The following is a 12,282-nucleotide window of genomic DNA, read 5'->3' as shown; positions in this document are numbered from 1 at the left end:
CGTAATCTTAAAAAGACTAACTTGACAGTGCTGCTCTTGCTATAAGAAAAGAAAACGATAACTTTTGCTTTGATTTTTCTATTGATCTATTATCTTATCTATGATTATTTTTTATGATTTATATAATATTCATAATGCATATTATACAAAATAATAATATAACTGCGTATAAAATAAATGATGTAACTAATATAATTTGTAGAAAATTCCAAATGATAACCGAGATTGATGATTGATTCTATTTATTAGCTATAGTTAAAAAATCTGAACAACGCTAAAGATGAGTCTGAATAGGGAAGCTAAGTAGGAGAACAACAAAACTGAGCTGAACTAGCAAGATAGCGAAATGTTGCGAAATAATAGATGCGTGTAATTATTTTATGCTAAAACTAATCTACACGTCAGAGGGACTGGTTCGGAATTCTAGGAGCGATGATTGTTAGGCCCAATTTGATTGTTCTATACTTCTAGGGATTAAACCAATTAAAACGCCGTGATTGTTATAGGAGAGCGCATTAGTTGGCTTAATTGACCAATGACACACAAGTCGATTTCATACGTCATATATTGATGATTACCAAAACACTTTTGTTTTTTTGGTAGACCTGTGTTTGGCTGGCTATATCTCAGCTTCTGGTTGGTCAATCTCCTTGATTCTTTTTTTAGATCATCTTTCAACACCTCAAGATGAATAATAAAGCATAATAGTATTATGCTTTTTCTATTCTTTAAACACTTGTACTTCAAGATTTTGGTAATCACTTGACGGATTTGGATAGCTTGTTGCCATTGAACAAAGTTTGACCAATTGAATTTTGGATATCTGCAAAATTTGAAAAAAATGTTTGAATGATAATGGTGGTTCTAATAACGGTCACACACACGAACATACGGACACACATAAACATAGACTTTAACCAACATACACCCACATTCTTCCCATGGAGAACCATTTTTTTGAAAACTACACATTTAAGGAGCGTCTAACGCATAAACAGACACACACACGGACAGACCCATAGACGCAACCACACATGGATATATAAACACACACACAGAAAAACACACACCTTTACTCACACACAGACATACCCATACAGTCACAAACACACACAAACAGACCACATGCACAGATACAGGCACACACACATAAAAGCAGACCCGCGTGTGCATGCACACGCACAGACAGACAGACGAATGTGCAGACACATGCAATACTGCAACATACACATGGATGTACACACATGTAACAGCAAAATAATACATCATAACACACATGCAAAGCATACAGGCCTACTTGCTCACACGCAAACACACACACACATAAAAACACACACATAAAACACACGCAGACACATACAAACAGACTACATACATAGACACAAAAAAGCGTAAACACAGACACACACACAAAAGCACATACAGATACACACATGCACGTGTGTATCTGTATGTGTATAAATACATACATTCACACAGTCGCACACATACAGACACACATGCAAGCTTAAACACAGACATACACAATCATATTTGCAGACACACACAAGCACACACCGACACACAAACGCAAACAGTATAGACACATAGACATAAGGATGCACAGACACATGCAAGACAGACACACGCATATTTGCTCTACACATACACGTGCACACTTGCATATACACTCACATACACACACAGATATGTCAAGAGACAACAATAACAGCGATGTACTTGGTCCATTTATTTATCGCAAATTGCTCTATCAAAGCGCTGCAGTAGTAGCTAGATGGCGGTCCTAAATAATAGCAGAATGATAGTATTAAATGTACCTTCAACTTTCAGGTTAATCACTAGTTCTTAAAGATCGCAGCAACAGCTTGACAGACTTGAACAGCTTGTTGCAACTGAACAAAGTTCACCTGAATGAACTGGCTTATCTGCAACATTTGGAAAAATATTTGCAGAGCTATGATGATAGTTCTAACAATCGTAACACAGACTCACGCACAGACTCACGCACAGACTCACCCACAGAAAGGCAACCGCATGCACAGACACACATACAGACACACATACACACACAGACAGCTGCACACACAAACACACACACAACCAAAAATGCAAACAAAGAGATAGCAAAACACTAAAAAATTACACAAATTCACACACAACAACCGCAAAAAAAGGAGACAAAGGAACACACCAGCAAACGCCAATACCAAAAAATTAACAGTGAAACACGTGCGAACACAGACCCAGCAAACATACACAAACACAAACATACACAAACACACATGCATCACCACGCACTACGCACACACACACCCTTACATGAAGATCACTAGATCAATATTTTAAAAAGATTCATGATTACATAATCTATACTTTTAAGAAGTATCTAACACACAAACACATATACTGACAGACAAACACAAACAAACATACAGATACACAAAAACACATATACACAAACACACAGATGCAAAATGTACTCAAATGTGCAGATACACACGTGTACAGTTACACTCAAGGAATTAAACACACACTTACACGCACACACAATTGCAAACACACACCAACACGCATGCACATACATTCATTTGTGTAGTCAGATATGTAGCAGTAAGTGCAATATGCTTGACCGTTCATTTAGCTCAACCTTTTCAATCAAGCGATCCTACACAGTTGCAGTTGGATTGTTTTATATGTATCTTTATCTTTAAAGTTAAATACTTGTCGTTGAAGTTCAGAGAAGTTCCTTGACAGACTTGTTGTGACTGGAGGATGTTTACCACATTGTATTTCGCTTATTAGCAATATTTGGAAAAACGTTTGTGAAACAATGGCAATAATTCTAAAACTTCTCACATGCACACCAGATACCCACTCTAGGTACATACGAGCACACACACAAATGAACTAACTAAACCATTATAAATTCCAGACGCATGAATAAACAAACACAGAAACAACTGCAACCACACATGCACAAATTGCTTACACACAAACAAGTAAAAAATAACACACAAAGAGATACACCACACATATACACTGCATTTGAATGATATATATACACACGCACGCACGGACACACACACATGCTCACACACACACACACACACATGCTCACACACACACGTGCTCACACAAACATAACACCACCACCGCAAGAATAGATATTGTTGCAATATATGTGCATCATTTTTTGGTGTATGAGTGGATTTCCATGACATATTTGTATTTTTGCCAACTAAAAATAACTCATATTGAACTAGTTTAAACCTATACTGTATTTTAACTGTGTATTCTATTGTTATAGCTATATATATATTTATCAAATTAATAATTCTAGAATGTGTTTTAAAACTACTGCAGCTGCTAATTAACCTTGATATATGAGCATAGTGCACTCCAGGACTGAACTTGCATGGCAGTTTTCCTGTATCTTAAGTCACTATTTATTTCCTTTATAAAATTGCTATAATTGTACAAATATCATAATAAACAATCAAAACAATAAATAATCAGTATACATATAACTTTAATCATTTCCATACCATAAAGAACAACCCTAAAAACTAGATAATACAATGAAAAATGTGTTTGAATCTGTTGTAATTCACAATCTACCCACACAGTGTAAGAATGACCTATTTAGTGGTTATGATTTGCAGTGAAGTCCAACATTACTAAGTTTAGTACTGTACAACTTTTATCTCTGAGACAGACATATGGTTAGAGGTAATGTGAATGAGACCTGACGGCAACATTTTTGGTGGCTACAATTTTTGAAGCTCGTAAAACAAAGTAAACTTCAATGTTTAGATTGAATTTAATATGTCAATTTAAACTTGATTTTAAACTTTAAGTTTAGCTTACTACACACACTTAAAGAATGTCTTAATCAATACCTATAAATATCAGTGTCCATTTGTCATCTGTTGGTTGTTTATTCAGCTATAGTGATAAAATTTTAGCAATGAAAAATTTGAATTGTACTGCGTTTGAACTCGGAACTTCCAGGTCTGCAGACAAGTCTGTTTATATTTCATCAATTGGGTGACTACAGTAGCTTGAAGTTTTCTGATCATATTTGGGTACAAGCCAAAACTCAAAATAATTGGTTCATACATGATTATATTTGGGTAACTACAGTAGCTAAAAGCAATCTGTTCACATCAGATCGAAATTGAGTACAAGGTGTTTTTCAAATTTATCTGTTCACACATGGTAATATTTCAGTAACTACAGTAGGTAAAAAGCCAATATTTAGACCTGATCATATTTCGTGACAAGAGGTTACACAACCAATGCTTTCAGGATGCAACATAAACTGCAATATGTTGTCGATCCATATGTATGCAACAAGTTTTGCTATTAAGTAGGCCTGAACAGCAGCATGTTAATAGTTTGAGCATATCTACAAGCTTCTGGTTAAACATTTGTCTACGAAAATTATGGTATAGGCTCCCGATGAATTTGAACAGTTTAATCTAGTAAACAAAGTTCACCGCATTGTGCCACCACAATTGAAAAAATTTAAGGTCAATTACTGCAGTTCTACTAAGAATCATGGAGACAGATTGCATAACGGATTTATAAATTAGTAGCTAATTAGTACAAACTAGATTTATCATTAGTGTAATTATTGTTTCATGCTAATAGTTTTTATTTTTAAAATGGTCATTATACTTCAATGTATGTGAAATAGGTTTTGAGCATTCACAATGAATCCGCGCGACTACGTATTTTGAGAGTAAAGTCTAGAGCTATTTTGATTACATGATGTTTCTCTTTATTAGCCTGCAAAGTTGTATAGATGTATTCTAAAGTGCATCGCGTAACAGTTTTGCTCTGCTAAACATTGTTTGAATGATTATATTGACCAGCTCAACTGTGCATAAAAGATGAGGTTTAAACACACTGTGGAAAGTATTGAACAACCAGAAGAATATAAAATGGTTTCAAACTAAACATCAATCAGAGCGCAACTAGCTGAGCAATCAATGCTAATATTTTTGCTTCACTAACGTTAATTTTGGTTTAAAATCGTAAATATTTGTTTATGAATGTATTATAAATAAAGTTGGTCTGTGCCAATTGTTCTTGGTTATATCTTTGTAACATTTGATTGATTATTATTTTATAACTTAAAAATTTGCAGATTTCTAGCATATTATTTGATACAGTTTACAGTGGAGCGTTACTCTCAAATTGTAAGGAACGTATTAACGTATTAACATGCATTGTCAAACATTCGTGATTCTTAATTGCAGTTACCGTAGAATTCTAGTGATAAAACTACACTATAAAAAGTATAATGAAGTCAATATGCTGAATATTCCTAAATAGCATGCCATTTTTGCTACTCCTGCAAACAACTAATTAATTAATTATATTATATATGATTATATATGATTAATTATAAATAAAAGCCAATAACGGCACCCATTAAAACTTGTGTTCTGAAGTGCCAAGAAAATTCAGGTAAATCATTCGTTGGGGCAACGCTAAGTCAGGGAATTATTTGTCAGGTAATAATCAGTGTAATAAAAATGCTTTGGTCATAGGTAAACTCATTTCAAAAAAAAGTCCAAAAAATAAAGGAGAAAAATACAAAGGGTTAAATAAAAACTTTCGATGGTTCACACAACGAAAAATGAAGTAGCAACCGCGTAGCGCACAAAACGGCTTAAACTACTAATTTTATTTCACATACTTCCATACAGTTACTATATGCTTAATTGTTCGAATTTAGCTTTTGGCGGACAAAAAAAGCTTTCCTTGACCCATCCTTATCCGCTTCCAACTACGCAAGCTCAGTTTTTGTTCGTCAACTGAAGTTGGAGCACGCACTGTTTCACAGAATTCTCTCTCTTCAGTTTCCAGCTTTAAATATGGCAGGTACGTATCATGTTTGTCCCTTCTTGAGAGGGACAGCATACCCCTTGCCTTCCTGTCAAGGGGTAGTCGATGGACGAGTTCTTTTATACTCCGAAATCGACATTCTCTTACCTTGACTTGACTCGGTTGATTTGCACCCGGCCTAACCTTCGCCCTGTCCTTTCGGAAGGGGATACCCAGGTCGGAATCTCCTTGTCTCACCCTCTTTAGCTCGGAGCACTCGTGTAAGCCTCCTCATGAGCTATCGGTGGGATATCTGTTATATCAGAAATACCTAACTGAAAGGTCTCTGTTTATAATGGGTTGTCAGGGCTCTCCTTGATCAAGTTTCCGTACTGTTGTGTCTTGAAACTTGAGAAGGGGGTTCGTTACTTTGTTGTTAACGAATATGTCAGATACCCCTTGCCTTCCTGTCAAGGGGTAGTCGATGGACGAGTTCTTTTATACTCCAAAATCGATATTCTCTTACCTTGACTTGACTCGGTTGATTTGCATCCGACCTAACCTCGCCCTGTCCTTTTGGAAGGGGATACCCAGGTCGGAATCTCCTTGTCTCACCCTCTTTAGCTCGGAGCACACGCGTAAGCCTCCTTATGAGCTATCGGTGGGATATCTGTTATATCAGAAATACCTAACTGAAAGGTCTCTGTTTATAATGGGTTGTCAGGGCTCTCCTTGATCAAGTTTCCGTACCGTTGTGTCTTGAAACTTGAGAAGGGGGTTCGTTACTTTGTTGTTAACGAATATGTCAGGTCCTTCTCTTCTCTTTGACAGACAATCAAGAAGGAGAAGACCAGCCTCAACCAGTGACCGTTGATGATGAAAACGGGACAGGGGAAGATGGCAAAGACATGTCCTTGAGGGAGCTGAAAAGGAACATCTTTGAAGTACTCCCGGATTCCATACTACCCCCTCCAGATCACAAAGTAAAGAGGTATGGTAGCTTCTATGTATATCTAGTTGATATTGGTTATATTCCATGTTGATATCATGATAGATATAGTGGTTACATCGTCTTATAGATGTACATGATATATATCTAGTGAATAGATATTTATGAGTACATAATGACATTTTCTGTTCTCGTAGCAAGACTATCGCCGAACAGATGCTATCTCAAGACAGACCACAAGATGATGACGATACAGACTATAGTCTGCCCTTGTCTCAGGTCATGACTTCAGCCATAGAAGAGGTCAAACACCAGAAACAAGCCTTCACATCAAAATATCCCAGAATAAGAGGGTTCCATGTATCAAACTACCAAGTACAGGGGGACACTCTCAAATCGTCTTACAGCCGCACTGACGAGGACGCTGCTCTTCTGGGTAAGGCATCTAACAAAGCCCTCATTCCATGCAAATATATCGAGGAGATGGAGACCCTTACAAGGCAGTTGATGCTTGTTGCTAGCCATTCAGATTGGGTCCTTGGCAGCTCCGTTGCGCTTTTGCAACAGGGTGATACAGGTGCAGTCATCAGATCGATTGAGAGCTTATGTCTTGCACAATCCCATACTGCTGCTTTGCTTGCACGCTTACTTGCTAATTTGGTGCATGTCAGGCGAGATCAGTTGGTCTCTACCTCTGCTCTTTCCTCTGCCACCAAGTCTTCTTTGCTAAAGCTTGCCATGCCGCTTAATTCACCACTATTTGAAGGGAAGTTGGCTGATTTGACCTCACAGGATGCATCGACAGCATCCAACAGAGCGTTGATATCAATAGTCAAGCAGCAAAAATGGTCACTACAACCGGCTCAACCAAAATCAGAGAAAGAAGGTGACACTGGTAAAAAGTATACTTTTCAAAGTAAAGGAAAGGCTCCACAGAAAGGCAAATCCTTTAAGATTCCCAAGAAGACCGTCGAAAAAAGTAGGCGGCTGTCTCACCAGTTACTGGCAGGTATGGTACAATCTGCCCAGTGCCTCTACTTGGCTAACAGATCTGTTAAAACACGATTTACGTTTAAACACAAAAGCCCCTTTAAATTATCCAGTACCACAAACACTCTCAGAAGACTTGGTATCGGAGCTAATGGTTTTAGAGTCCAAAGGTGCCGTAGAACCTGTCACAGGGGACCACGAGGGTTTCTACAGCCGAATATTCTCAGTACCGAAGACAAACGGGCAGTTGAGAATAATTATAGACTTATCCAGATTGAACAAGTGGCTCACTGCCCCCAAATTCAAGATGGACAACATACAAACTCCTCACCTACGGCAATGGGGTGTGACGCTGTTAACATACCTAGACGACTGGCTGATCTACAGCAAGTCAAGGGAGGTCTTACAGTCCCAGGTTTTGACCGCTACCAATCTGCTACAGGACCTGGGATTCCATATCAAATACGAGAAGAGCATGCTAAATCCCACACAAGTATGCACATTCCTAGGCTTCAATCTAGACCCCACAGACGCCTCTGCCTCAGGATGGGGAGATATAGTCTGCGAGGAAACAGCTCAAGGAAGGGGGGAGTCGAGGAAAGAAAATTCCACATAAACATTCTCGAACTTCCGGCACTCTACAAGTGCCTTCAAACTTTTCAGAAGAGTTTGCTCGGAAAAGTGGTCTTGTGCCAGATAGACAACGCAACAGTCGTAGCCTATGTAAAGAAACAAGGAGGGACCAGATCGCCACAGCTATGTACCCTAATCTGGGAAATCCTGCACTGGTGCGACGAGAGGAAGATCACACTGAAGGCATGCCATCTGCCTGGCAAACGGAATGTTATCGCAGACATGTTGAGTCGGGTGACTTCACCAACAGAGTGGTCTCTACACCCTCAGGTGGTCAAGATGATTTTCAAACAATGGGGCACTCCAATGGTGGATCTGTTTGCATCCAAGTTGAACAACAAGCTACCGATATACTTCAGCTCTATGAAGGACCTTCAGGCAGCAGGAGTGGATGGACTGAGTCAACCATGGGACAGACTGTGGGGTTACGCGTATCCTCCCATAAACTTGCTTCCCCTGGTGCTGAGGAAAATTCTCCATTCCCAAGATTGTCAGATCATAATTATAGCTCCAAACAGGCCCAGACGGAGTTGGTTCACAGGACTGTTAAGCCTACTGGCATCCAGACCGCTGGAACTTCCTACAATGGCGAAGCTCCTGAAACAGAACGGAGTATACCATCAGGGGACAGACAGACTGCAACTTCACGCCTGGATGCTGTCCAGCAGACAAGATGCAAGGAAGGCATTTCTCGAAAAGCAGCCTTTTATGCCACAAGATGCGTCAGGGAGTCTTCATCAGCCGTCTATGATGGGAAATGGAAAGTGTACTCTGATTGGTGTATTAGAGAGGAGAGAAATTCGCTCGAGCCCACTATCTATGATGTAACTGACTTCCTTATCTATCTCTTAGAGGAGAGAAAGCTGTCAGTGAGTACAATTAAAGGCTACAAGGCTGCACTGGTCAATACTTTAGGTAGATCTTTCCCGACAGGGACCGAGGACATAATCAGGGAGATGCTGAGAGGCTTTGCCGCTTGCTCTCATAAAACCATCAGAAGGCAACTACCAAAGTGGGATCTCACGGTCATCCTCCACCACCTCTCTAAGTCAAACACAGATTTGAGGTAATTCTAGTTGTCTTATACTCACTAATCCTGCTCGCTTGCTGCTTTCTATCAGCATGTTACAACGCTTGTTGTACACACTACGCACTGATACTGCTTGCTTGTTGCTTTCTATCAGCTTGTTGCAGCTCTTGTATTAACTTGGTGCTGACACAACAATTTATAACTTGTATTATTTTTCAGGTCGCTATCCCTGAAATGCGTGTTTCTTCTAGCCCTGAGCACTGGGAGGAGGAGATCAGAGATCCATGCCCTCACTAGAGAGTCCATCAACATCTCTGAAGATACCATCCAACTCGGAGTTAATCGCGGCTTTATGGCCAAGACACAAAAGGCAAGCGATCCGGAACTGAAAATCCTCGTTAGAGCTAACCCAGGAAATCCAAACCTGTGTCCTTATCTGACATTACTAGAATATCTGACAGTTACTAATGATTTATGTGACAATAATGGTAATCTGTTTCTGTCTTACATCAGACCTCATAAACCCATCACTCAAGATTCTGTTTCAAGATGGATTTGTTGTGCTATTAGAGACTCTTATAAAGTTTTAGATATGTCTTCTCTACCAGAAACCAATGCCCATGAGGTTAGGGCTATAGCGGCCTCTATGTTCATTTCAGATGATAATAATGTTGATGACATTTTAGCCACTAGCCTATGGTCAAGCAAGTGGTCCTTTCTGGGACACTATAAAAGAGATATACCGTGGGACCTGTCCCAATTTAAGTCACTGGTGGTCGTTAATAAAGTGTTGAAGCTCTAATCTACACCCTTATCACTTTATACCCAAGACCCCTACCATGATGATTGGGTCCTTTGGTACATACTATCAGACACTCCACGAGTAGATAAATTCCTTGGGTGAGGAGTTTTCCCCTCCTATCACACCTTATGAAGAAAAGGGTTCGGGGTGATATCCTTTAGTATCCCCTCCTTTGACCATTACTTTTTAATCCGCTTAGTGAATTCCATACAAGACAACTCCTGCCCAGCCACCTGTGTCTGTGGGATTCTATTAAGCATATAGTAACTGTATGGAAGTATGTGAAATAAAATTCAAGATTTTTTATAGTAAAATCCAATTTTATGATCATACTTACCATACAGTTACTATAGACCCACCCTTCCTCCCCACGGGAGTTGCCTTCTCTCTGCGTGCAAGTTGACTCACAAAACTGAGCTTGCGTAGTTGGAAGCGGATAAGGATGGGTCAAGGAAAGCTTTTTTTGTCCGCCAAAAGCTAAATTCGAACAATTAAGCATATAGTAACTGTATGGTAAGTATGATCATAAAATTGGATTTTACTATAAAAAATCTTGAATTTTGAAAGTATTAGCAGAAATAGCCCAGGCTTTTTCTAGTACAACTTTTAGACAACGATGAATATGGAGCTCAAATTGCATCAAATTTAATCTGAGGCTATTTAAATTTAGAAAGATAATAATTACAGTCGTTAAATGAAGAGACGACAACTTTTAATTATGTTTCAAAACAAAAAACTTTATAAAATAGAACTGTCAGAACTTATAAAAGGGAATGATTAGTCAACATATTATAGGAGAAATATTGATATGATAGGAAAAAGCAACTCAAAAGGATTATTGTAAAGTTACCTATTTTAGCTATCTAAAGTGAAACAGAAAATGCTGTTATTCAACAAATATACAGTTCAGCAATGTGTTATATACTTTGAGCATATCATAACGATGTGTGTTTAGCATTAAAAATGCACTATTTCAATGTTTGCTATTTTCATGTGAGAAAAATAAAAAAGAAACTAAATAATATATATTTAAATCAGATAAATATTTGATATATTTTTTTAAACAATTAGTGCGATACAAGGCTAAACTTTTCTCATGTTAGAACAAAAATAATTATATATTATAATATACCATATCCAAAATACTATATTAAGGACTATTTGAATTGGGAAATTAATGTTCCAAAAAATATTTGAATGTTCATGTAGCCTAAGAGAAAAATGTAATCGTGTTTTTGTGTGATTCAATACAATGTTGTGTAAGGTAGCACTCCTGACTGATTTTCTCATGTAACAAATAAATCTTTCAAACTGGCTAAGTGGCTTTTCCTGCCAGGCAAATAAAATGTTTTTTTTATTTCAACCAACTGTCAAATCAATCCTGCAAATTTGTGTATGATCTGCTAGTTACTCTATTTATAATACTAACACAAGTTGTCGTCTCCTGAATGTTTGTATACTTATCTCTCAGTAGATGTCTTTTCTCGCTTGGTCACCAATGTTTGTTCCTTTGTAGTATTAGCGTTAGCCGCTGTTATATTACTAGTATATAGCCTCTCTCCGGCGTCAATTTCAAATTCTGCACGCAAACTCGAATACCGTTGTCATATCAATAATAGGTTAGCTTATCTCAGACTTTGATATAAAGTATATCTATCAATAATAAGCCTCACTTGCGCATTAAATGAATGAAGAAAAGTTGTTCAAACAGTTTGCAGTATAATATATATCTATACCTCGTCAAAATAAGTGATAAAAAGGTGTCCTCAAAAACTTATCAGTATAACTGCAGTACTCGACCAAATGGCCTTGTCTCTTTGTGATAAAAAGGGTTATATAAGTTCACTCATCTGACCTCCCTGGCCTACTTCTTGTCACCTGTCTGGGGTAATCACATTTAATCACTTTCAGAAGCTCCTTATATACAGACCGTTTGAGAATAATAACTTTTAATTGGATTCTTGTCAGCATTTTGCAAACTTTGTGCATCGCAACGGGACAGAACTATTACGTGCCTGTATGACACTTCAAGTATTAAACCAA

General features: G+C 38.1%; 1 protein-coding gene across 1 annotated transcript; it reads left to right on the top strand.

Moving 5' to 3' along the window:
* Positions 1 to 5,776: 5,776 nt before the first annotated feature.
* LOC137388331 (uncharacterized) lies at positions 5,777 to 10,239 on the top strand. Its single transcript, XM_068074817.1, has 4 exons — positions 5,777 to 5,892; positions 6,667 to 6,826; positions 6,982 to 7,220; positions 9,689 to 10,239. Exons 1-4 carry the CDS (start codon positions 5,886 to 5,888, stop codon positions 10,237 to 10,239), a joined length of 957 nt encoding a protein of 318 aa, XP_067930918.1. The 5' UTR covers positions 5,777 to 5,885.
* Positions 10,240 to 12,282: the final 2,043 nt, after the last annotated feature.

This window comes from Watersipora subatra, chromosome 2 (assembly GCF_963576615.1).
Source record: "Watersipora subatra chromosome 2, tzWatSuba1.1, whole genome shotgun sequence".
Lineage (NCBI taxonomy): Eukaryota > Metazoa > Bryozoa > Gymnolaemata > Cheilostomatida > Watersiporidae > Watersipora > Watersipora subatra.
The sequence above is the reverse complement of the archived record's forward strand: the minus strand, read 5'-3'. Positions and strand labels throughout refer to the sequence as shown.